Source organism: Cryptomeria japonica, chromosome 10 (genome assembly GCF_030272615.1).
Source record: "Cryptomeria japonica chromosome 10, Sugi_1.0, whole genome shotgun sequence".
In the NCBI taxonomy this organism is placed as follows: Eukaryota; Viridiplantae; Streptophyta; class Pinopsida; order Cupressales; family Cupressaceae; genus Cryptomeria; species Cryptomeria japonica.
In genome coordinates this window covers 100,301,201-100,328,403 of record NC_081414.1, presented here as the reverse complement: position 1 = coordinate 100,328,403, position 27,203 = coordinate 100,301,201, and the positions used below count along the sequence as shown (strand labels likewise).

General features: G+C 35.1%; 1 protein-coding gene and 1 long non-coding RNA gene across 2 annotated transcripts; one reads left to right on the top strand and one right to left on the bottom strand.

The window, feature by feature from the left end:
- The first annotated feature begins 8,264 nt into the window (after positions 1–8,264).
- LOC131060659 (uncharacterized) lies at positions 8,265–11,293 on the top strand. The gene is made up of 4 exons (XM_057993971.2): positions 8,265–9,351; positions 10,122–10,192; positions 10,603–10,909; positions 11,032–11,293. Exons 1-4 carry the CDS (start codon positions 9,244–9,246, stop codon positions 11,251–11,253), a joined length of 708 nt encoding a protein of 235 aa, XP_057849954.2. The 5' UTR covers positions 8,265–9,243; the 3' UTR covers positions 11,254–11,293.
- Positions 11,294–12,884: 1,591 nt separating this feature from the next.
- LOC131060660 (uncharacterized) lies at positions 12,885–13,594 on the bottom strand. The gene is made up of 2 exons (XR_009110402.2): positions 13,411–13,594; positions 12,885–13,307 (listed from the first exon to the last, which is right to left on the bottom strand). It is a non-coding gene; the product is annotated as an uncharacterized LOC131060660 (long non-coding RNA).
- Between the last annotated feature and the right edge of the window lie 13,609 nt (positions 13,595–27,203).

Here is a 27,203-nt window from a genome sequence, read left to right as displayed (position 1 = left end):
ATTTGAGGAGTCACAACAAAAAACACATGCACCACTTTCTTACAATAGTGCCAAAATCAAGACATAAACTGTAATAGGTGCACCAATCTATAAACACATGTCATTTCAACACAATATCACCAAAATTGTGCACATACCCTCATACAAGCTAACACGTGTCAAACTAGTGTACACCATAACATCACAATTGCGCTAAAACCCAACAATGTCACCAAATCAGGGAAAATAGAATTACACCAATTCATTATGCATGTGCTAGAAACTCAACATAAGCACCAAAACAAGTAATAATAACACCACCTTTTGGAACAAAGACACCAAATTGATTGACAAATGTGCTTAAAATTACACAACATTGGTGCAATTTTGCCCTATTTTTGTTGTATTTTTGTCTGGTAAACCCTAACTTTTCAAACCCATTTAATGCCCAAACAAAAAGAAGTATGAAGCTAAGGTTTCGCCACATACTTGGGGTCTCGTATGCCTCTGGTCAATCATGTGTATGTATTAGCTTTGTGTAATGACTTACATGTGGAATTCTTATTATTTTCCCACTCACTTCAAATTCAGAGGTTCTCGCTTTTTATACCTTGACAATATGCAAATGAGGCAAATTAAACTCTCCCTTCCCATTTATACCCCTCCCTTGCCCTATTTTGTTTTCCATAACATCGCCCCATTTCACCTATTTTAGCCTATTTCCTTCCATTTTCTTTTCCACTCCATCTAGCCTATTTGTCTTTCAGAAATTTGACCTAAAATTTTTTATTTTCGATGAATTTTTTGAGGGTCGTCCTACCTCCATCACTCTGTCAACTTGGGCATGTTGGGGCATATCATTACCATTTTTTTCATATTTTCTTTGAAACAACACTATAAAATCTGTTGTCTCAAAGAGGAGCAAAATGTAGACACTTAAATATGATTAATGCATTCTTAATATATGTCTCGTTAATTGTTCTATAATTAATTAAATATTTTTATTATTTAATTAAGCTAATATCACCATTTTCAAATTCACATTTCCCCCTCCACATCTGCATTTAATTATCTATATTTTAAAAATTATTTAATTATCTTTATCTATTTAAATAAATAATATTTATTTTATTTAAATAAACCATGAGCTAATTTTCTATTAAAAAATTTCTATTTTATATCTTTAGTTAACTGTTCTTTTATTTTGGAAATTCAATCTTCTCTCTTGAATTATCTGATCTTATATTTTGGAATCCTTTTCTCTTCTCTTAAGTTTTAAACTATTGTTTTTTTGGCAACTTCTTCTATTCTCTTAACTTAACTCAATTTTAATTATGTCGAGAGGCATAACACTACAATGACACCCACCCAAGTTTCTTATCTATGCCATTTTAATTACTAGACACCGGATAATTTAAAAATAAGTTAAAGACTATATTATTTATTAAATGCAAATATTATATATATATATATATATATATATATATTCAGATTTAAAAGAAACATTTTTTTCATGCAAATCATTTCATATTCTAAAATAAGATGAAATTCTAATAAATATTAACCATATGAAATTAATTAATCTATGCTAAAGGTAAAGATTTTTAAAATTTGATATCTCTCCACGTCTTCTACATAAATTTTATTTATAAAATATAGGTATGCTAGTTAGAAACCAAGTGTACATATTAATTATTCATTTAAAATTAATTCTTTTATCATTATTTTCTCAACTAAAAATAATTCATTTTCAATTCAGTTAAGTCCACTCCTCTTCTTCATCCTCATTTTGAAAATCTATAAATTTGTTCATTAATCAATTATAGTTTCTAATCACAATCTTGGAAATCCCATGCAATCTTATCATACTTGTGCTTGTACTACATTTTGATAGTGTCACATTATAACCACCCAATTCTTCAATGTGCGGTTGAAAAATCAATGGAGATGCCTAAGGTTTGTGTATGAGGTAAAATATGTTTATTCATATTGCATGCATGTTCCTTTTCTTCATTAAATGATTTGAAATATTTTATCGCTTCTTAGTGCATTCTCTTTCTTGCAATATTTTCAGTCATACACCAAGCGTTAAGACATACAAATTAGTCATTACATATCTATTGACTCAATGTAAAGAATATTGTAGATGAACCAATGTGATGCAAAACATGTTAGTTAATTCTACATGACATTTTGCCTAATATGATTTACTACATCTTAATGTTGTTCCAAACTATATTAACCTATCAACTAGATAAAAGTATGACACGTTTTCCATATGTTCATGCAACACATTGCTAGTGATTGACATGCCTTGAATTTTTTTTACAAACAGAGCAGATAAATTTTGTGCATGATTTCTCATTATCATGTTGATCACGTAATATCAAAATCTTGGGTGTTAACCAAAACAATGGTCCCTAATATCAAAATAGATGCTTCAGAAATTCATGCACATGTACTCACCTCATTCATAATCACATCTACCATCAAGAAATAATATTAAAAATGCATAATCCTGCAATCTCAAATATGACATACTCCTTAATAAGAGATACATCAATTCTTTACTAATCAATCATTGTTGTTGGATCTACATCACAAAAAACACATATACATATACATATATAGGGAGATCATCCAATAGTTGAGTATGTTCCAATAGTTGTTATATCATTTGTTGATTTAATGCCTGATATATTTAATATTGTAGCACAAATAGTTGTAACTTTAACAAAGCAACGAGTCATGTAATGACACATCAACACACCAATAAAACATGACTTGGTGCACAACTATCAATTTGAGTTTTTGGGACCATTTTGGACACCTTAATATTAATGCGGCATCATATTTGATGATGTGTACTTAAAACATTACTAAATCCGCTCTCCTACATATATAAATAATTTTAATTAGCCGATAAACTATTTAGTGTAGGCATTGCCCGTTAGAATTAAGTATTTCAGGATTTGATCAATTTCTCAAACAAAAAAATTTCAATCACTTTCTCACGTTTAAAAAAAATCCATTTACATTCCATTTTTATTTTATTTTTAAAGCTTGCAAAAATGAAACATTCCCTTCACACTTAAACAATTTTAATACATTCTCTTAGAAAAAATAAAAAATTTAATACATATAAATATGTATCACTTTTGTGAAATAAAAAACATTAAAAAAATTCTAAAAAATAAAACATTCCATTCATGCTTGAAACAATTCCGGTACATTAAACACGCACACTTCTATGAAATAAATAAATAAATAACATAAAAACAATTAAATATCAAATTTTAAACCCATTTTTAATTTATTTGTAAAGCTTGAAAAAATAGCCAACATTCCATTTACTTTGAAATGATCTTATTTTATTTTATTGATCAATGATAGATTGATTTTTATATTGAGATATCATATCGTTTAAAACCTAGCTTGAATTAGTAGGGGCTACAACCAGGGAGCCACCTCCCCACAAACAACAAAGCACCATAATGCAAAAACCTATTAATGGGTCAACAAAAACATTACTTGAATTTATCTCCTCCCCTATCATGAGAGCTGATGTAGAGGTGGGGTTCAAAACTCAACAACATACAAGATATAATTAAATAAATTCAAGGTGCATTCCAATTACACCACTTGGATACATTACTTCTTTAGTCTATTTCACATATGTCATCTAGAATTCAGCGAGGACATACAATATTGGCCCTATCATGGCCTCCCACTATGGATTTTGATGGCATACAAGTCATCATTACATCAAATAACTCAATAATGTATTATTTTGTTAACCCCTCATGACAACATTTACTATGAAAAGACACCCAAAAAAATCCATATCTTTCCCAAGTGATCAAATAACCCAAATTCCTTTGTAGGATCATTGTGCCGCAATGTAAAGAAGACTCTCACCAAGTTTGAGCCCTTTGGGATGATGCAATACAAAGATATACTTTTATTAATGCTTGCTCGAAACCCTCGTTTTATCACAAACCCGCTCTCACCAAAAATGTCATAACTCATTCAAAACTTAATGAAATTGGATCAGATCAAAAGGAAATGAAACTAGACTCATTTATCCACCTTTTTCCATTGGTTTCAGACCGTTATTGTATCTTACCAATCTATACCATACGTTTCTTTCAGACCGTTACAGAAAAATTAGTCATTCAGGATAGCCAATACCAAAAATGGCATATCTTACACAAAAATCAATCAAATTTAATGAGACAAAAAGATTTGGAAACTATAAACAAATATCTTTCCATCCATATATTACAGTACTCAATATGAGGCATTCAAAAGGTTGTACAATGGCATGTTTCAGACTGCAAATTCTGAAAACTTCAGAAACAATGTAAGGATGCTACAAAAAATAAATTCCTTTTTTATTCCATCCTTCTCCAACCATCTCCAACCTCCAAATTCAAGTTTGTGAAATTTTTTTATACAATTTGCATCATATTAAACTACCCAACTAACCTACAACTACCCATAAACAACTTATAACAAACTATTAAAAAGTTGTCATCAAGTTGCAAAAGTTGTCATGACAATTTTGACAACTTTGGAGCAACTTTTACAATTTTTATCCAAATGACTCAAAACTTGACATAATGATCCAAAATGATCATGAATGGTCACAAATGACCTTACAAACATTAAACAACACAAAACAAAGCAAAAATATAAACATTTCCTCTTGTAGGCATATCAGGTCCTAAGGGTGCTCCTGCACCAAGAGAAGAAGCATATTAAAGGTACTTTATTCCTTGTCTCTTTCGACCCTTTTCTCCTTCACTACTGCCCACCCTTCCTCCCGCACTATAACATTTAGAAACGCCTCCTTAGATTCCCCATTAGAAGACCTTACCCTCTCAATCGAACGTTGTGAACCAACCTATTTAACCTCCTTCTCCTCCATAGAGCAACCCCCCATCTCATCCTAAGTTTTAAACGATGCCTCAAAATCACTCAAGACCTTTGTGAGTTCAAGAACCATTCCTTGCTGCTTTTCCACAACACCGTCTCCTGCTGTTGGGGAACATTTTTTACCTTCAACATCTTTCTCCACTATATAATGATGTGGAGAGACCTCATGCCACCATGAAGCAAGCTTGTCCAATCTACGCTTGGAGCATTGGGTTGCAATGTGCCCTATTTGGAAGCATCTATGACATATGAAAGGTATCCCTTCATAATCAATGTTGAAAGTTGCAACCAACAACCCTTGGTCGTTTTCAACAAGATCTCCTCAGGAAAAACTCTAGTCAGGTCTATTTCAACTAATAAACAAGCATAAGTAGTGTGAAAAAAACTTGAAGAACCCTCATCCACTAGAAAAAATCTGCCCAATGAATTACCTATGGCCTCAAAGCAAGATTCAAACCAAAACTGAAATGGCAAATTTGGCAACCTTACCCATATCGGAGCCTTATCAAATGATTTTGTAGCAGGGTTGAAAGTTGGGCACCAAGGTTTTAGCATTAACAAGTGCTTGTCCATCCAACTCCACTAGTAGCCACATATAATCTTGTTCTTTTCCCGCTCATTGTCGAAGACTACCACAAAGAAACCTCGGGCACCCGAATAGATTTGAACATCCCCTTCAAGAATGGGACCCCAGGTTTCAGAAATCCATTCATTCAAATCACTAAGACTTGGCCAAAACCCCTTAAACCGCTCAATCAGATGTCGCTCTGCAAAAAGCCTCTCATTTTCTACCATTTTATTTTCCATCTCCTCATCTAATGTAACCGTTATTGCTCTAGCAAGCTTTTGCCCAATATAGAGTGACTTTGCTTTGCCACCATCTACAACATCACCTTTGAAACTTCACTCTGCAACTCCATGAAACCCTCGCCTCTCCATTTTTTGGGTACACTTTGCTTACATCTATCTGGCCATGATCCCTCTGCTCGTTTTGAACACTTACCCATATCAAAGTTGCATTTCTATTTTGACAACCCATAGTTGAAAGGGGGAAAACGACATCCACTAGAAGAGACATTTCCCCCCTTCAGCTCCCGCCCATTTCTAGATCTGCCTGTAATGGACACCTGACCCCCCACCTCATTCCTTTGATCCACAGCTACAAATCTACCTTTGCATTCTCCAGAAAGCCCTAGCCGCAAGAGTCTCTTCGACAATAGTGATATTATTTCAAATTAGCCTACTTTGAAACGATTTTATTTTTCCTTTAAAACATTAAAAAAAATAAGAAAGTATATTAAAGTATATTTAATAATTATTTTTTAAATGAACAATATAATTACTTACCATTATTTAGCACTTATTATTAATTGTTTTGATTTTTGACACTGAAGTATTAAAAATAAATTATCATGATAACAAAATATTAGACAATAAAACATACTATTATATTAAAATATAATTTATTATATTAGACTTAAATATTGTAATATTATTAATAAGAAATGCAAAAAAATTAAACTTATTAAATTTAAATATTGAACGAGTTGAGTAGACTCGAACCCAAGACCTCCCATGTAGGAGGCTCGCAACTATGTGTTGTGGGGTCATCCCCCAAATTAAATTATAAATTATATATTAACTAGCATACTTATATTTTTAAAAATCTATGTAAAATACAGATAGATTTCAATTTAAATTAGGGAAACATAAATATAAGAATAGTAATACTAATATTCACAATTTTTTTATATTTAATTTTTTTAATAAATTTAATTATAATTTTTTTTATATTATATATATTAAAAAAATCTATCCAAAATATCAAATTCAAACATATATTATGTTCTTAATATTCTAAATTTTAAAAATTCTAGGCTTAATTTTTTTTATGAGAAAAAATGATAATTAAATTTAGTATTAATGGAAGAAGTTTCACATTACCTTTATATACATACATAAAAACATTCAAATTGCCAAGTGGACTAAAATAACTTAAATCTACCTCTTTGGGATAAAAAAACCATATACTTTATTATAAAATATACTAGCTAATTTCAGTAATATATCGATTCTTCAAACATCTCTATAATTAGGCTTAAGGTTATAAACGCTTCCACACATAGTCCATTCACAAATGACAAAAGAGGACAAGTGCAAAATTGATCCAATGTTGTGTCCTTTGCTCCACTTTTAGTCAAACTCAATGCCATAGATATGCTCAATAGAGAGAAAACAACATTCTCATCTGGACTTAGTTGTAGTGCTTCCCATGAAAACTCAAGTGAAAAAATTGTTTGATTATGAGTTGAAGACTTAATATTCATTGCTCCTTAGTTCAATGTATATCGAGCATAATATTCCTACAAAATAGAATTGTGCATTCATAGTTTAACCCAATTCCAAATTGTAAGCATTAAACTAAGAAATATAAACAATTTGATAGCAAAGATGGAAATCAAATTTAAATCTTAATCTAAAATGCAAACCTCAAAATGTGATTTTATAAAAATGTAGAATAATGATCTTATTTATAGAATTTTCTAGGGCAAATCAAATGAAAGATGATATGAGATCAAGAATCTCAATTGAAAAATAAAAAAATGTCATTTTGAAGTGACAAGGAGATAATGATGAATTATTTAATTCAATTGATGATAATAATGAAGATATTTAAAAAAATTAAAAAAAAATAATATTATATAATATAATAATTTAATTTTCTATTATTTCACTTAAATAATATAATATTATAATTTATAATATTAGTATATACTAGTATATACCATTATATAATATTCATTATAAATAATTATTAATTTAAATGTTTTAAAAGATAAAAATAAATGTTTTTTTATTTTTTTAAAATTATGATAAATATTTTTGAAATATGAATTTAGAAACTTACTTTCTTTCATTTAAGTACAATATGCCTCTATAAATTTTAATTATAAAACATATTTAATATTTTAATATATTTAATGATATTTTTCAAATGAAAATACTAGTAATTATTATTTTTCTCCTAACTATTGCACCTCGTTTCCATATGAGTGCTAGCTTTATTGGAAACATAATATATTTAAAGGAGAGGACTAATCGCCATGGAATTCGCTCAATAGGGCAAGCTTAGGAATTCCAGGAAGGACAGACTAAATAAAAGTTCCCTTACGATCTACGACTGTCTCTACGCATAATCAATGACATCATATCATAGCATCACATCTAAGCCGCCCGACATTCAAACGACTTTTTCCATGCTAAAGCGGAAAAATGGCGGCCAATTTTCCTTCCATGGTTTAAACAAATCATAGATTTGACCAAGATCAGTGTGCCTGCAAATGTATTCTTTACCTGATAAAACTGACTCTTTCTCCATTTTAAGAAACTGTTGCCTAAAAGTAATACATAATCTAATGAGATTGGAATTGTATAATGGGAACCCCGGTGGGCAGGCGGGTGCTGTGCAATTCTAGTAAAATTCTATTGGAATTCTAGTACAACCACACTGTTTGCTGACCTTTTCTTCACCCACTGTGGTATGATTTTTCTTGGGAAGCAAACAATTAAGTGGCCGCTGGACTTGCCGGCCCTCTTCATTGGCCGGTGGAATGGAATTTTCCCCGGCCACTCACTGACTGACCCCTTGTTTTGATGGTTGTTGCTGTCTAAAATATAAAAATCCTTGGTCTTTCATTGTTTTGGCTCTACATAGGAATGGACGGATCAATCAACACACGGAAAGACAGAAGCAGATGCAGACACGCACCACGAGATACTTTTGGGGTAGAAAGAAGCATTTGTAATTTGTGTGTGCTGCTTTGCTTGTCTTGGTCAGAGCAGAGAGAAATACACGGCATGCCCATACGACCATTTGTTGTTGGCGGTGGTGGTGGTGTGGCCCCATTGCCGTTTGGTGTTCTGGTTTATCGCATTTCCGTGCGGTCAGAGTCATCTTCATTCAGCTGCAATGAAAATGATGAATACCATCGTCCCATTCATTTCCTCGTGCTTACGCGCGCCCCCCACCCCCCCCCCCCCCCCCCCAACCTTCGCTCTACTACCCTGTCGTACGCTCTCCTGTGGTTAAGGGTTAAGCTTACCCCTTATCCTGATCGTCGCAATCTCCGGCGTCTTTACATCTAGTGTTGGTTGGTGAAATTACGCCCACCGCCCTCTCTGTAAGGAAGAATATCATTCAGTTTTCCTCCTATTCTCTCAGGCATCTTTGTCATCTTCTTTTCGCTGCTGCAAATCCCCTCGATCTCCTCTGCGCCTGTTTCAACATACTCTCATCTGTGCCCTGTTTTAACATACTTTGCAAGTATGTCCAGGAAGGGAGGAGTAGGCGGTGACCTTGCCGCAGATGAGGATCTGAGAAGATTGGTCGCGAAGCATGCGAGCCTTCAGCTTGACTACAATGAACTGCAGAGGGTAAGTATTGAAACCATTGTTTTTGTCCAGGGTTTGAAGCCATTTTTGGGGTTCAGGCTTACAATTTGTTAGGCCCTGTTTGTATCTGCCAGTTTAGGGTTTCAGGACCTTGATCTTTTGAGACAGCGTTTGAGACCCATAATTTTTTGCATGAATTAAAATGTCTTGGCTCAAACTGATGAAGCTCTGGTTTTCTGTTTGACCGCCCAAAGATCGAATCTTGTTGCCGACCCTTGAGTGTATTTTCAGGTTTCGTGTTGATTTGCTTTCTTTTCCTGGTTAAACAGTTTACATCTATAGCTTTTTCCCGCTGCCTGTACAAAATTTATTGCCCATCTTGGATTAATTTTGCTGTATCTTGAGAGCGTGTTCAGTTTTCACTTCATAGCTAGCTTGTGTGATACGGTTCTTTGTTAATTTTTCTCCGTTAAAAGCCTAGAGTTGTGGCCTGCATGTCTGATTTGGCCCTTGCTGGAATGTTTACAGGCATTTTAAATGATTTGATTTCTTTTTCTCGCTATGGGAATTAGTGATGAAATTTGAATTTTTAACTCATCTTTATATGAAGATCTGAATGTTGAGTACACCCTACCATTGTTGTGGTTAAATTATTTTGTTTAGTACGTTTAACTACATGTAGTTATGGTTCTGAAGTTGTTTTGTAATTTTCTTGACTTGATCTGTGAACTGTTTTGGAAAAAAAAATTGCTTCCAGAGTGGATCCAGATATGCTGGTTTTAAATTTTGCTTTTTGTTTTTTCCCTCTTCAGGAAACTAGAGCATTCAAAAAGCGCTTGCAAAGAACAAAGCTGAAGAAGGATAAACTTCTGGCTGAAGTCAGGTTTAAATTTGTTTCCCTTTTCTTTCAGTTATCTGATCTATTGCAATACTGTTTGAATTCATTATGGGAGGCTTGGGATTAGTGGGAGGCTTGGGATTAGTGAGTATCAGTTATATTGTTTTATTATATGATGTTACATTATTATATGATGCTAGAACTTTGGTATGTCAGTCTTATTGTTTTATGACTTCTCTAAGGCTGCTGTCTGTAACCTTCCTAAAAATTCTGATATTTGTTTTCTTTGAGGCAAAGGGCTTTGCTATATCAGTCAAATTGTTCTGTGTGTACAAGGGTTTTGGTACATCTCTCTTATAGTTTCAGGACTTCAGAAAGGTTGCTGTACTGAAGTTCTTAAGATCAATTGCCTGTTTTCAAGAGCTAAAGGCTTTTTAATTTTCCATTGTTCACAGATTCTTGAGGCGCAGGCATAGGCTTCTGACAAAAAAATCATCTCAAGCACTTCCTCAGAAGCAACCTCTAGTGGGTTCAAAAGTTATGGGCCCTCCAAAGCATGTCCAATATGACCATGCAGTGAACCCAAAACAATCTCTGCCAGCACAACATATGGCTGCAAAATATGAATACGCAAACAGAGGTACATCCTCTGAACAACAAATATCTGCAAAGAACAGAGGTGCATCCTATGAAGAACCTGTTGCACCTCACACATTAAGGAACAAGCATTTTACAATGTTTGATTGCATCACTCCTGAGAATGTAAGTAAGCGATTTTTCTGGAAATTCTGTATTGTAGTGGCCAGTGATGTCGTCTTCTATTAAGAATCTATGTTTATCAACATAAAGGTGTTAATTTTGTGTTTGTGTCTGTTTCGGTGCAGAATCCCCCAGCTGCAAGAGAGTTTCAGGTATTCTGGGAGCCGCTGAGAGAAGAAACCTCATCTTATGTTGCAGCTCCCATAAGGAAGCTCATTGAAAATGTTGGATTAGCTAGTGATCTCAACCTGTCAATGTTCAAAGACATCCCAAATGGATTTGTTCTATCTAACAAGACAGGAAAGAGAAGCATTTCCTGGCAAGATCAGATGGTTTTGAAAGTGTAATTGAAACATCTTAATAATGCACAATTCTTTTATTCTTTTCCATTAATCCAGAAAGAGAGATAATGAGTTGTAAATGATGTCTCACTATTGCCTCCATCATTAGTAGAAGAGATTTTAAATTGTTAAATGATATGACTCACTACTGCTTTCATCATTCTTCAGCTTACTTAGGAAAACTTACTTCTAAGTTGCTGGTTATGAAGATTTTTTTTTCACGTGCAAAGTAAACAAAAAGTCCACATTACTTGAGGACACTACCTCATTCACATCACCACTGGTATTTGTTAGTAAACCTAAACTTATATTGCACAGTTAATGCTTTGATAAGGCATGACACATGGTACTTCACCTTTTAAGCATCCCTACGAAAGCAAAACAACAAATAAAGGAAATCTTTTTGGAGAATACTAGATTAAAATAGACCCTCACCAGGCACAAGAAGATTAAATGAGCCCTTGAAGTGGCTGAATGCAAATACCTAGCATTGCAGTCACATAAAAACATTCATAAAAAATATAAGTAGGCTTATGGAAAGATTAGCGCAGTGGTTGTTGTAGAGCAAAGGAACTTATTTTTCCAGCAGCAAGTTTCGATGAAAGGAGGTCATTCTGCCCTCAGTTTGCCATACAGTGGTGCTATTTCAGGATCACAAATTAGGTGCCTCTTCTGTATCTTGGATGTGGTCACTCTTAGTTTCATCATAGAGGTTTTGGGGATGATTATCTCAGCAATTCAGGGATATCAATATGCTAAGGACGTTAGCATTTATTGTAATAGGTTCTAGATGCGACATCCAAATGTATCTTGGTTACATTCTTCAGTGAATGCTCTTTATCTACTTGGAGAGAGCTCCAATATGAGGGTTATCTAGATTTGATGGAAGGGGAAGCGAAATTGCATCACAATGAAGAGTCGGTTGGCAGCAAGTATTTGTTTGTGTCCCTGGAAGAAGAAACATGCCGATCTGACGCTAAATGACCAGGATCTTGTGTTGTATATTGATAATCTATGGGTTATCCTTAGTAATGGTAGTTTGGATTTGCCTAGTCTCTTCACCTTGTTGGGCATCTCAATAAACTAAGTCTCATTTGCATCTGCCATTCCTTTTTGGAACCTAGGGTAAAGGTTGAAGTGAAGATTCGAGATGGCTCTTAGCTCCCAGTCCTTCTTGATGACTTATAATAGCTGTTGGTTTAGTGTTTTCAGCTCGTCTGGGGTATTCTGCAAACTGACGTTGCGTTTATGTTTACTTCTCGACAAAGCGTGGAAGGTGGGGTTAATTGTTGCAGGGACGGATTAACAACTATTTGAACTTAAAAACTTTGAGCTTAGATTCCTTCCCAAAGGTTATTTCATCATTTGACAAGATATTCATCTTGTGAATCAATCTTAGGCAGAGAACCCTGGAAAATGTGTGGCAACCTAATTTCTATAACCCTAGATGACCAATCTCAACATATTGAAGTATCTAAATGTGTGCACTTCGGTTTGGATTTGCCTCCATAACCCACCTGCTTAATATTGAAATTAATCAACACTATGTAACATCAGGAAAGTCCTTGATGAAATCGAGGAAATTAAATCGATGAACTTGAAGTAACTCTTACCCTAGGCTAAATAAAAGTAAAGAATCAACTTGAACAAAACTATTTTATTTAATCTGTTATTTATCTCAAGTGTTAGGGTATGAGAATGTTCAATTGCATTGTTACTCTTTCCATAATGCGGGCTATATCATTAAAAACTTTACCAAAAAAACCTAATCATGACCAATCTAAATAGTTGGTGATCTAAATGCTGGCACAAAGAGATCAGACGATAAACATAAATTCATGTATAACCTCAATCACCTTTGGATTTTCTCTTTAAATCTGATTCCTCCAAAATTTTAAGATAGTTTTCAGTCTTCTAATCACCTGATACTGAAGATCTAGTTAACCCACCTTCCACGCTTTGTTGAGAGGACCAGATCAATCCCATTTGTTTGGAATTTCCCCGCATCCCGCTCCTCATCCTCGAATCGAGAATTGGTTTCTTCTTTGTTCGCAAGTTCCCTAGACAAATTTGGTTTCAAAGATGAAGGGATGTCTCTCATTAGCCAAATTAAGAGTGCAATTAAAATAGAAGAGGTAGAAGAATAAAACTAGAAAATCTTACATGCAGTTGGTGAAAAATGTTGAATAGTTTTTTCCTTACGTATCCCTTCATTTTTTTTCTCATACCAGTAAGAAATATTGAAGCAGGTTTTTTTTACCATGCTTGGAGTCATCGCTAAAGCTTTTAGGGTTTCCTTAATTACATGCAAGTCTTTTTCTTGGTTGTCAATGTCAAAGTAATAGGAATTGGAGTGATCAAATGATGTCTTTTAGGTTTTATTCTTTCAATTTTTGAATTTGATAATGCTGACAAAAGTAATAGGAATTGGAATGATCAATGATGTCTTTTAGATGTTATCTTTCCAATTTTTGAATTTGATAATGCTAACAAAAGTAAAAGGAATCTAAGTAATCAATTATGTTTTTTAGATGTTATTTCAATTTTTGAATTTGATAATGCCAACAAATGATTTGAGAGGTTACTTTTATTGATCACTTTGTCACTCACATACCATTTGAGAGCATGTTTCATTATTGAGTTAACATTGCATGGATTCCACATGAGGTTAAATTGGATGCTATCCAAAACTTTAACCAAAGGCTATTTTATCTTCCACTATGTAAAAGCTATAATTATGTAAACATGGTACTCGACCATGGTCACTATTATGTTTGTTGTTCTTTGTTAGTTTTTTCTTCTTAGACAAGAGATTTTGTTGTGTCCAACCAAGTTTTTCAATTTTGGCATAAGGAATGGTTCAAGTCCACCAGGTTGTTTATAGGGAGCTTGGAGTGCATTTTTGTTTTCTTTTTGGTGTGCATGTTTTCGGCGAGACTTACCCCAATGAAGTCACCAGCGGTTGGAGCGAGTTAAAGCGAAACCATCAGCTATCGGCGGAAGTGTTTTCCACCTACCCTGATGAGCCGATGAGGTTGCTAGTGGGTTGGAGCAAGTCGGAAGGAGCCATCGGCTATCGACAAGACTAGTTTTCATGCTGCCCGATAACCCGATGGGAAAGCATACTGTGTGGAGCGCATCATCAGCTATCGACATAACAGGTTGGGAGCTACGTCGATAACCCGATGAGGAAGTTGAGCGCACCATCGGCCATTGACAAGAATGTTTTGGTGCTACACCGATGGAAACCGACGAGGAAGTGCGCAATTGGTAAAATGTCATCGGACATCGGAGTAAGTGTTTTGATGCTACTCCGATGACCCGATAGAAAAGCAAGTGAGTTGTAAACTGCCATCAGACGTCGGAATAAGTGTTTCGGTGCTAACCCGGTGACGAAATGGAAATGAAAAGACAGTTAGAGCAGGAAACTGAATTGTGTCGAGTTCAATCTCGTCTGTTAGGAATGATTCAAGACATGATTTGGAGGATATAAAAGACCCAATGGGCATTCTATAACGAGGTTAGAAGGAGGTTGGATTGGGATTGTCGGATGTGTTGATTCCACAAGAACAAACTTCTTTTGAATAGCAATGTGAAGATCGTTTTCTGGTTTCTTTTCTCAGAGTTCAATTTGTGTTTGTAAATTGTGAATAATGGCTTAAATCTTTAAATGCCAGTGTGATAGAGTAGATGTGACTTTTCTAAGTTTTTGTGAGTTCCAATTTTGAAGTCGTGCCAAGCTCGGCTCTGTAGATAACATTGTCTTTCTGTTCTTATTTTATCTTGGTGACAAGTAGTATAAACATGGCTCTGTCTTGATTCTCCACCATGGGATCCACACAACCATTGGAGGTTGTCAAGAAGAGTCAGCCATGTATAGTAGAGTTCTACTTGTAGCAAACCAGGGAATGGCGTCGACCGTTTCAACAGACTGGCCCTAGGCGAGCTTGATGATAGCCCGACTAGGTATCATTGACCAAGAGGAATCACTTGCAGGGTAGACCGGAGTCTAGGCTGTTAGCCTCAGACCAGGGGAAGATGGGATCAAAGGGAGAGAAGATCCAAACATGATGAGAAAGAAACTTAGCAGAAGTTGTAGGCATAATAAATGGTAGAGCAAACCCTGCAAGGTGTCTGGTTAGATATAGTGGAATAGTGAGTTGGTGGATTTACGAAAGTGAATTCACAAAGAGTAGAGTAATAACCCTCGGTAGAGAGGACCTAGAGTGGAATAAGGGAATAGAGAGGAGTATTCCCGGGTTAGGCTACTAAAAGGCCTTGGAGTGAGTCAACCAGACTCAAGCAATCTAGGGTCCTCCCTATCAATAAACCTCTCCATCACTTAGGAAACTTTTTATTTATAGTTTGGTAAAACACTTTGTGTGTAACATATTCTATCTCTCAATTTGTCTAACACATGTTCCCAATGCCAAGTGTAATGTGCCATTATAAAATTTTGTTATTTTGCCTTATTTTCTTAAATATAGTAAACCATAAATAATACTTGCATAATTGATTATAAGTATGAATTTAACTTAAAAATTACAACTTAATAATTTATTAAATAATTTATATTTAATATTTAGAATATATTTTAGAAAATATAAAATTTATCCTCTTATTTTTGTTGTAAGTCTTCCTCTAATCTACAATGTTTTATCTTCAATAAAATACCAATGAAAAATATATCTCTAAAGATTGCCTAAATTAAGGCTTTTCGTCCACTAATTTTGTTATAGGAACTAAGAGGTTTCATCCTTAATTTTGAGCCTAGAGGGGTTTCGACTTGATTCATATAAAATACCTTTACCAAAAATGATGTCTTATTCTCCTTGATTGATCATCCTTACTCCTCACGTCTTCTGACTTTTATTAAAAGTAAACTTCATTTAATTTTATTATTGCTAATCTTTAAGAAAATAACATGCATTCTTAAAGCTTTATATACTTCATGCTAAGACAATGTAATGGCACTTTTCTCTAGATTTAATTAAATATTAGCAACGGATATATTAGATTAAATATTAAAGTTAAGATCATTTATAAGATGTAATGTTATTAAATTAGATGTAAATAACCAATGTAACTATAACATGTAATAATTTTACAAGAATTACTTGGCTCTCGCGATGTTGTCGCTTCGCCCTCTGCCATTTGCTAGGGTTTTGAACAGGGCCTTGGCTTTGGCGACGTCTGGTGCTTCCTCCTGGGTTTCGGCTCCTAGTGATTCAAGTTTTGTTGGGCGTGATGTCAAAGGATCTGCCCGTGTTGCCCCCGTCATTGCCGACAAGAGAGACTTACACAGAGGAATTACAAATTTTGTCTCTCTTTCTAAGTAGAAACCTCAATGTGGGAATCAGATGTCTTGGAAGGGTTCTCACTCTAAACAGGTGTTGGGAGTGAATGAGAGGTCTGAGTCTGCAATGAGCTTCAATTGGGGAGTTTCCAATGTTTCAAAGCTGCCTGTCTCTTGGGAAGATTCAGCTCCTGTTAGGCCATTGGTGAACTTTGGTGTAGAGATATTCGAAGAGGTGAAGGAGAATGAATTGTATTTGGCAGAGATGAGGTTGATTGGGTGGTTTCAAGGGTTTTGGCCAAGCTTGGCTGATTTAAACAAATGGATTATTGAGTACTGGAAACCCATCTTGACAGGTGATGTCCAGATTTACCCTAGTGTTCGGGTTTTCTTTGGAGTGGTCTTTGACAACGTGCAGGACAAAATGAAAGTCCTTTGTGAGCAGCTCTGGGGCTGGAAAGAAAAGCACATTCTGTTACTGAAACCCTGGTATCCTAATTTTAATCCTACTACCGAGTCTTTTGACAAAATACAAGTATGGGTAAGGTTGCCTAATTTGCATTTACAACTATGGTTTGAAGCTTGTTTTAAAGCCACAGGTAATGCAATAGGGAAGTTTTTGGGAGTGGATCAGGGTTCTTTGGATTATTTCCATACTACATATGCACACATTCTTGTAGAGATGGATTCTTCCAAAACACCTCTTTTCGAGTTGTCTTTGAAGCTTGTAAAGGGGTCATGGGTGCAGACAGTAGATTTTGAAAACATTCCTTTTAGATGCAAAAGATGTTTCCAAACTGGTCATCCAATAGTTAATTGTGTAAAGAAAAAATCAAAGGATGTGGCCATTTGGTAGAAGGAGGTCTCCCCTCTCCATTATGCAGTGGAAAAGAAGAATGCCAACATTCAATTGGGGGAGACCGTGAAGGACTCTGGAAAAACTCTTAAGGAGTTGGATGTTGGAAAATCTTTTAAGGATAAGTTGTGCCAGTTTGCAGCAAAGTTTGTTGCTATTAATCTTAAGGGGAAAAATTTGAAGGTGTCTAAGGTTTTGGGGGAATCAGAACCTTTAATAAAAAATAATGAATATGAGGGTTGTGCTCCTACTGAGAGTAGTTGTATTGATGACTCTCCTCATGAGAGGAAAGGTAATGTGGTTTCCTCTTGCGAAATTGTTAGGGCATCTCAGGATGTTATTGAGAATGAGGATGGGTGGATAGAGGTGCTTAGGAAGAAGAACAAGCGAACAATCAAAGAGGATCCACCCATTCAATCAATTCACCCCCTCTTCTCACATGGAGTTAGTAGATGTTTTGGGTTTGACTTATGAATGGGTCTATGTCTTTGGGATATTGGTAATTTGGGGATGTGGCTCTTGGATTGTAGCCCCACCTGGTTCAGGCCAGGTTCAAATCCCAGAATATTTAAATAAAATATAAATATCGGCTTTGGCCTTTTTTTTAGCAAAAAATAATAATTTTACAAGAATTATAAAGTAAATAATTAACATGGCTAATTGAATAACATAGCCACACAACTTAATCACATCATCACCAAAATCATACATTATTTTCTCAACATCTTTTATCAAGGGCTTCCAATACTTATCTGAAGACTTTGGTGGTCTCTGCCCTCATAGTTATGACACGTCTAGAAGGAACCAACTCTTATTCAGAACTATCATAGATGTTTCCTAAGAATCAAAACATCATGCTCCAGAGTATTACCTGTAACATGCACAACAACCTTGGCTAGGACAATCTCGAGTGTAATTTATACCCTAAGTTGGACATATTGTGTGCCCCCTTCTCCAAGTGTCCATAGCTCACAAAACCACTTTCCTCTTCATGAGTGATCTCCATGCCCTTTCCAAGTTTTACATTAATGCTTTATAAATATTCCTTATTAATTTCTATTTTAACCAAAGGATCATAATATCCATTTTTTTAATCTCCTGTTTAATTTTAAAGGGTTATTTCATAACTATGATGGTGGAAAGATGATGAGTGATAGATCAAGAGGAAAACTAACCCTTTCCCTCAAAGAGAGATGAGAGTTTCACTATTGATTACCCTTCAAGCACTTTTCACCATTATATTAGGGAGATGAGGGGTAATTCACTAGATCCAATCTCCACACAAAGATGATAGATTGAATTTTGAATGAATTAAGGAATGTTTATGATGATCCCCTTAATCCCTTTTGTTTGAATTGATTGAAATATATAGTGCAAAAGTGACAAAGAATCGATTATAACTTGAGATCCGGATATGGGATGAAGTTGTGCACCTGGATTTGGCAGTAAAATGTCGAGGCGAAGTCGCCCTGTAAACGAAAAGTTGTCCGGACTGTAACGGGAATGTGCACGGTCTTCTGAAAAATCCACGAAACGAAAAGGGTTTTTCTGCCTCTACAAATGAAGCCCAAATCCGAAAGTACAGTTGCACACCTGGAACCTACACATAGAAAAGAGGGGGAAATGTGTTGGGATTGGGGGGTTGCTTTTAGGTCAAACCCCAGTTTTGGAATTAACCAAGTAATGAAAGGAAGTACTTGCAAGTAGATGTAAATGAAAGACTAAATTGTAAGTCACCTCAAGGGAGGTTGTAGTAGCAATGTTGATAGAAATGTTGTGTGGAATTGAATTGTAGTACCCCTACCCTAATCAATTTTTTAAACCCGGTTTGACCTTGGTTGACTTTTTAAGTGGCCTTCTTGGATGGTTGATTTACCATGTTGTGATGTTGTAGTCAGGTATTATGCTTAATGTGTGTACCTGTAAATGTTGATTTCGCATCAATTCTTATATAAGATTAATTGTTCTTCTGATTCGTGTTATTAATCTCGAGCTAACACTTTCATTCAATAAATATGTATGCATGTGTGATTCATTGTTGCAGGAGATTGTAGGTACAGTACCGCATAGGTACGAGGTTCGTCTCCACTTGGCTTCGCAGGGTTGAGTGTACCTCATTGGTCCTAAGGAATTGGAATAGGTAGTCGTAAGACCCTACGTTGTACCCTAGTCGTGCTCAAGTGAATGTCATCAGTCGTCCGTCAGTTTCCCCTTTTGATTGGGTATGTGAGTCATGTATTGGTTTGGCTTCTTGAGTTGCGTGTTGTGTGTTTGGTAAAAATTGATTATTAAATTCTAAGTATTTAATTAGATTAATTGTGTTTCTACGCATTCGTAAATTAAAGGGACTAGATTAAATAGGACCCCTTTGTGTGATTAATCAATAATCAAATTGCTAAATTCATGTTTGTAGCAAGTTTGGTTAAATGGTTATTTTTAAATGATGAATAAATTAAGTATATGTATTTTTAAAGAAAGGTTGATTAGAAATTAGAAAATAGAAATATCTTACCCTCATTAGCATTTTGAAATAGAAATGTTAGTTTTTATTTAATTGAGAAAATCAATTTTGGAAGAAAAGCAATTTTTGCATATTCAATTGTAGGGAAATAATTTTATTTGGTTAAAAATAATTTCAACCAAAAAATGGACTTTTGGTCAAAAACTTCCCTTTTAACCTAGGTTTTGAAAAATATTTGGGAGAGTTGTTTTTGGAATGAAAATTTTGGGCATTTGGGGGAGAAGAAATTCTTGAGCTTGCAGGTTGGGCTCTTCATCAAATCATTTCCAGGATTGTTGATAGAGGTTGGATTCTTGTTTATCTCCTTGGTTTTTTTGTTTAAAAGAGATTGATTTGATTTGGAAGAAATCTGGGTGTGCTTGTTTGAAAATCTCATTAATTTGTGGAGTAAGGAAGAGTTGTAGTTAAATCTTGAATTTGAATCCTCCTTGCTTTCATTCCCAACCTCCAGATCAATTCTTGTTTGTTCAAATTGACTTTTATACTGAAAATGGGTGTGGTTGTTCTCAGTAGGTTTTGTTAAGAAATTTTCACTTTGAATCTCTTATTTTAGTTCATAAATTATGGAATTAGTTTGTGTTTGGCAAAATTAGTTGGATGAATGTGTGTTAATTGATTCCATTTGCCCAAATATGGGATTTTGTTGGAGAAATTTTCCCAATTTTAACTTTTTGGGACTGATTATTCAAAAAAATAAAAAATAATAATATTTGGAAATCATGGTTATTCTGGTAATTTATCTCTATTTTGTCTCAGTCTGAGACTCTGCAAGTAAATTGGGGATTTTCTGTTTTTAAAAGAAAATTTAAAAAAAAAAATAAAAAAAATAAATAAATATATATATATATATATATATAATTTAACCCCCCACGTGCCATGGTATACCCCACCACGTGGGATGGTAGCTTCTGCTACCAAAGGGTAGCAGCGCTACCAATGGTAGTGTCTGGCACCAAAGCCTTCCCTTGGGGAAAGGGAGGCCCACGTGGGTGTCCACATGGGTCTACCCTAATATATTTGCTATTTTTTTTTTAACAAAAAATTAAATTAAATAAAGTTTTAATATTATTTAATTCAAAAGTTTATTAAATTGTATTTGGTTATTATTTAATTATTAATTAATGTATATAAATAAATATATGTTAATTAATATTTAAGTTTGTTTTTATTTATATGCAAGTAATGGCAGGATGTAATTGATGTGAACCTTATGTATTCTTCACCCTATTATTTTATTAGAGGGCTTTTGCGGTTGAGCAGACCCGAAGATGTAGCCCATTAGGGGTGAACTTTGATATCAATTTGGTGTTATGTGGTGTTTGTGTTCATCTGGTTCCTTTTTATTTTGCATGTATGGATGGCATTATGGTTAAAATATATAATGTGGATTAGGTGATATTAATCTTAAAGGTATGCATGAAGTTATTAAATGCAGTAATATGGATCATGAAGCATGTAGATTAGCATAATTGAAAGTATTCATTAGTTTTTAATACAATTAAAGTATATATGGTAATTAGATGCATTACATATGTTTAATGTAAGATTGCATGTAATGTATGGTTAAATTGCTATGGATGAACTTAATCTTGTTATCTATATTTTTAACCTACCGAATAAATTTATCCTTTGTTTTAAGTAAAATCATGTCATAAAGTTAATCAACTTAATTGGATTAATTAGCGTGAGTTGAGTTAGTGTTGAATCAAGTAATCACGTTGGGAAACCCTTTAGGTGTTAGTTAAGTCTTCCGATATGTAATATGAACTTAATGTTAACTCATTGTATCATTATGTTGTTTTAACTTTTAAAAAATAAAATTGCACTCTGTTCTTATGTTTTAGTGTATTTCCTTTAGGGTTTCCTGGCGGGGCATTACATGAATGTTGAAATCAATCTCCTCTTCAATGGTTGAATTCTTGACTTCAATGCAACACCTAACCTTGAAGGGAGACTTGAGAATGCTGAATGCTGGAAAAGAATGTTTGAATGTTTGAATGCTCTTGAATGCTTGATTGCTTATGCAACATGACCTTATCGAAATTCCACTTATGAACTTATGCAAATGAGAGGACAAATGCCCCTTAAATACATGTTTGAAGGAATTGAATTTCATCATGGGCCGACATCAGGGAGATTTTCCACTCACAACACAACCCACAAGACATACTCTAGAAAGGTCCTGCCCCAAAATAGGGCAGGGACAGGGGTGCCACGCCCCCTATCCTACCCCTTTCTCCAGGGCAGAGTGTAGACAGAGCAATGCAAAGGCCAAGGAAGAAGCAATTTTCACAAGCCAAGCACTCTCCAGTCTCCAATAAGGCTAGAGGATTCGAGTTCGCATGCGTGAGGACCCTAATGCAGTCGTAAATTGCTAGGGTCGCAATTTTATGACACTACATTTAGCCCCCATTTTAGCGGGAGTATAAGCGTATGCCAATACTGTCGGTAAAGTACAAGGAAACAAGATTGAAAGACTTTTACCATGTCAAGGAGGCAAGATGCGCCAAGCCCCCAATGGAATTAGGATCTTACAACTTCGATTGACAAAGTAAAAGCGGAGATCGAGAAGGGGAGAACCATGACTGCAAGTGGCAAAGTTCCCTTCACTATGAGTCATGAAAGAAAGGATACAAAAGATTACAAAGCAAAGCAAAGTTCACTAAGTAATTCTAAGTATCACAAGATGGAAATTATGAGCGGAGTGTATGCCCCCAAGTTAAAGCAATCACACATGCCTTATTGGGAGAGATTGCTTTAAGGTAGGATACACCCAAAGAGAAAAGAAAGGGAGCACATTATCGCAAGGATTTAGCCCCCAATCAAGCTATAAACCCAAGGATAATGAACACAAAACACGAGGTAATGTCACTTTCCTTGGGGTCAGTATGCTATATGATAACTCATGTATATCATGTATGTATATGCATATAATAATCTTCATTCCCCAAGGAAGGACACTACCTTAGAAGAAAGGGAAGAGAGGATGTCTTTTGAGTCAACATGAAAGAGACCTAGAAAAGATCTCAATGCTTTGCATTGTCCCCAAGTAGACAATAAGGGAACAAATAGAGGAACAAGGATACACATAGAAGAATGATCACAAAAGAGAAATAAAGGAGAGAGAAATATCTATAGTGCTAGTATCGCTAATCTAGCATGACATCTGCCTCCCGATCTTGCTGATCACTATTTTGGGAAGGCAAGCAATATGCCAAAGAAGCAATATCGAGCACAACAAATGGAGCTATCACAAGATCCAAACAAGGACTATGCTCATGTGGCAAGTTACTTTGTTTGATTCTAGGAGCTAGGATTAGGGTTTGTGAAAATTCATCCGATAAATGCTTGTCCACATCAACATATTCATGCTCACTCTCAGAAGCATTAGTAGTTGTATTGCCATTATGAATAACATTTTCACTCATTTCTTCATCAAAGTTTCAAGCAAGAGGAGCAAGAACATGAAAAGGAGTAAAACCATTACATGTTTTATGCAACTTATGATTTGGAGATGTTGGTTGAACATCTTGCTTAGGAGAAAAGGGAATCATGTCAACTGTTGGAGTCTAAGGAGATTGGGTAGTTTGAGGGATAGCTTCACAAGCTTGAACACGACATCTTCATCGACGTTCTCTCACACAATGACTCCATCGATTCCTAGTGGAAGGCTAAGAAGGAGGAGGAAAATTTGCAGAAGGAGGAATGGCTTTCTCCTTAATAGTGGAAGATCTAGGTTGAGGTCTTTTTGGTTGAACAATCGGAGAAGCAAGCCTCTTCTCTCGATAAGCGGAAGGAGGTGGAACTGCGTCATAGAAAGGAGAAATATTAGGTGTAGGGAGGAGACCAAGTCCATCATGAGGAGGAGGTATAGGTTAACCTTAGGAAGAATATTGTGGCTCTCCTTAAGAGAAGGTAAAGTCACATCCATAGGGGTAGGTGGACAATTTTCCTTAGGAGGGAGATTAGTTCTATCCGAGAGAGGAAGAACCTCATCTTGAATAATAATAGGAATGTCAAGTGTTGGCGATATAGGTTGACTTAAGGATAAGATCATATCATTCTTCCATTTTTGATAAGATTGAAAAAGAGAATCACTCCTTTATGGAAGAGATTGAAATTGTTTAGGCCAAAAGAGATCAATAGGAACACCAGGGCTTCTTTCGGATGGAAGAAATAAGCTATGGTTGACAGTGATGATTTCTCCATTGTGAGAAAATTTAAGACACTTGTGTATTGGAGAAGCAATAGCCTTCATGGCATATAGTCAAGGATAGCCCAACTTCACACGGAATTGCTTAGAGGAAGGTATGATAACAAAGTCAACATCCATGGATTTACTATGGACTTCAATAGGAAGGGTTATAGAACCAATGGTAGGACAAGAGAAGCCATCAAATAACTTCATAACTACATTAGAAGCGTCATATAATGGTTTATGCAATCGTAAAGTAAAAAGATACTCTTCAGTTATGACATTAACCATGCAAGAAGGATCAATCAGGGCACCACGACAAGGGATATCCTTAAGCTTTGCAACTATGTATAAAGGGCCACTGGGTGCTCTAATGGTCTCACTAGGGTCAAATGTAATACAAGGATCCTTAGGCGAATCTTGTGTTTCTACTATGTTAACCAAGTTTGGAGCCATACAGATGAGTGTTTCAGAAGAGAGAGAGAACTAGGCGCAATCTCAATAACATTAGAGGTATGAGAAGGTAAGGGATCAGTGAAAATATTAAGATTTTGATTAGGAGGAGCAACTGATTTATTCCCTTTATCATTCACACCTCCTACAGATATAGTATTATTATCAATCAAGTATTGAACCTTATGTTTCAATGCAAAATATTTCTCAATATCATGACCAAGTTGACGATGAAATTGGCAAAAGGAATTGGAATCAAAATGAGGAGATGCAAGTTTGGAAGGATCAACTTGTTTTATAGGAGGAAGTTTGATAACATATCTATGCAACAATTGAGACATAATACTATGCAAAGATTCATTCAAAGGAGTAAATTGTCTTTCTCTTTGGAAAAATTTAGAAATAGGAGACACACCTGTTGTAGCATTCACATAGTTGTTGTTGATTGGATCATTGAGCTTGATGAAGCCTTTTGTTGGTTTGAACTTCGCAAATGGTTGTTGAACACTCTCCCCCTTATCACTCAGAACAATAGGAGTGGATTGCTCCATTTGACTCGCAGCCAGTTGATAATTGTGGAGTGTTGCGCACAACTATGGAAAGGAAGTAAACTTGGACAAAAGAAGATTTTCCCTGATATCTTTTTGTAAATTAGAAATGAAAAATCTTTGAATATCATTATCAGGCACATGAAAAGAAATTTGAGCACACAAATGCTTATATCTACCAATGAAATAAGTCACTTTTTATTAAACGCCTTGTTTACAATGCATTAAATCAGTCAAAGTTATTTTAGGACCAATGTTGTTTTGAAATTGTTGGATGAAAGCATTTGCTAGTTTTTGAAAGGAAGTGATAGAATAAGAAGGCAAAGAGAAATACCATTGTAAGACCTTATCTCTTAGTGTTCTTGTAAACAATTTTGCAAGCAATCGTTGATCATAAGCAAAATCAGTACAAGGTTTGAAATGTTTTGACATGAGTAAGAGGATCACCTTTTCCATTATAGAGTTCCAATTGAGGGATCTCAACATGTTTAGGTGGCACGACTTGAACAATATCAAGAGAAAGTGGGCTCGCAACATCAAAGGTGGGCACACTAAACTTGGATTGACTCATAGAAGCAATTTGTTGTTGTAAGGAAGACACTATTTGGGAAAGATTGTTGATTGTCATTTTGGTAGAAGAATTGATGTTAGACATAGGTGATTGAGAAGGTGGTGTGATGTTGTTGAAAGAAGGCATGGATTGAGAATAATATGGTGGGACATTATGATAAGTAGGCATTGGTGATGATTGGGTAGGAAAACAAACACTTAAAGGAGGAATAAAGTTGTTGAAGGAATTGCCCCTTGCGTCACACTGATTTGTTGAGGAATAGTAGGAACACTTATGGAAGACATAGGTAACGATGGAGGATTAAATGAAGAAGAGGGATTTCCCCCATGACCTATGGTTGTAGGAATGACATATTGAGTTGAAGTAGCCATGATGTTAGATGTGAAAGTAGGAATACTAGTCATAGGATTGGTCAAAGGAATGGAGGAATTGACTTGTGTTGAAGGTTGTGAGTAAACTAGGGTTTCGACACAACTCTTAATAGGCCTAACATTAGAATCCACAATATGTGCAATGCCACACAATATATCAATTTCATTCTTATCACTTTGGAGTATGCTCTTAAGACCTTCAATTAATGGAAGAGCTTCACTATTAGGGTATTCTTGGGACATCCATTGTTGAAAGCTATCAAATTGATTGTCCAATGTAGAAATTTGATCTAAAGAAACCCTAGTTAAAGCTTCTTCTTCATCATGGGATCCATCAATGGGGTGAATAGGCACATGATTAGGATGGGAAGCATGATCCTCATTAAAGAAGTCACCCAAATTAGGCTCCATCTCCTCAGTAATTAAACCTTGGGAAGCCTTAGTTCTAATGCTTCATCTAGTTGGGATAGGATAGGTAGGACTAATAGTGGTAAAACTCATGCACTGGAGTGAAAATTTGAATTTTGAATTGTGAAACAAAGCTTACAAAATTGGTTAATGCAAAATTTTAAAAAATAATGATTACACAATTTGAACTTTGTTGGAAAAAGAGGTTGACACAATTTCCAAAAATGAAAGGATATTGGAATTTCAAAATTAGGGCCAAGGGAATACCACTTAATTTTAAAATTAGGGTAGACTATAATTAACCTCTTAATTTAAAAAAAAATCTTGAAAGTTGAAATGCTGACTTTTGAAGGTATTTCCAATTCTAGAGGGATCAAAAATTGATAAAATGAGCCAATCTTCTAGATTTAGGCTAATAAATATAGTCATAACAGTCTCCCGAAATTTCAGGAAAAAATCCGAGGACTGTGGCAGGAACGCACATGGTCCGACCAACTTTTTTTGAATTTTTCAAGGATGGATATTACGATGATTTTAAAGCTAACCCAAAAAAATGGTGAATTTACAATCTCTAGATGGGTGAAATGAAGGCGCAAATGTGAAAATAGGACCCTATTAGGGTTTTGAAGAAAAAAGAGGAATTGAAGTGCAATTTTGAAAAGGGTCAAACCTAATGGATAGGGACACCTTGGAAAATGTTTAGAATTTTGAATGTAAATGAAATTGATTTGAAATTC

Excerpts from the sequence above, each read along its gene's own strand:
- LOC131060659 (XM_057993971.2), top strand. The coding sequence starts at position 9,244 with ATGTCCAGGAAGGGAGGAGTAGGCGGTGACCTTGCCGCAGATGAGGAT. Across the intron at positions 10,193-10,602 it reads AAACTTCTGGCTGAAGTCAG|ATTCTTGAGGCGCAGGCATA; the intron begins GTTTAAATTTGT and ends CATTGTTCACAG. Across the intron at positions 10,910-11,031 it reads ATTGCATCACTCCTGAGAAT|AATCCCCCAGCTGCAAGAGA; the intron begins GTAAGTAAGCGA and ends GTTTCGGTGCAG.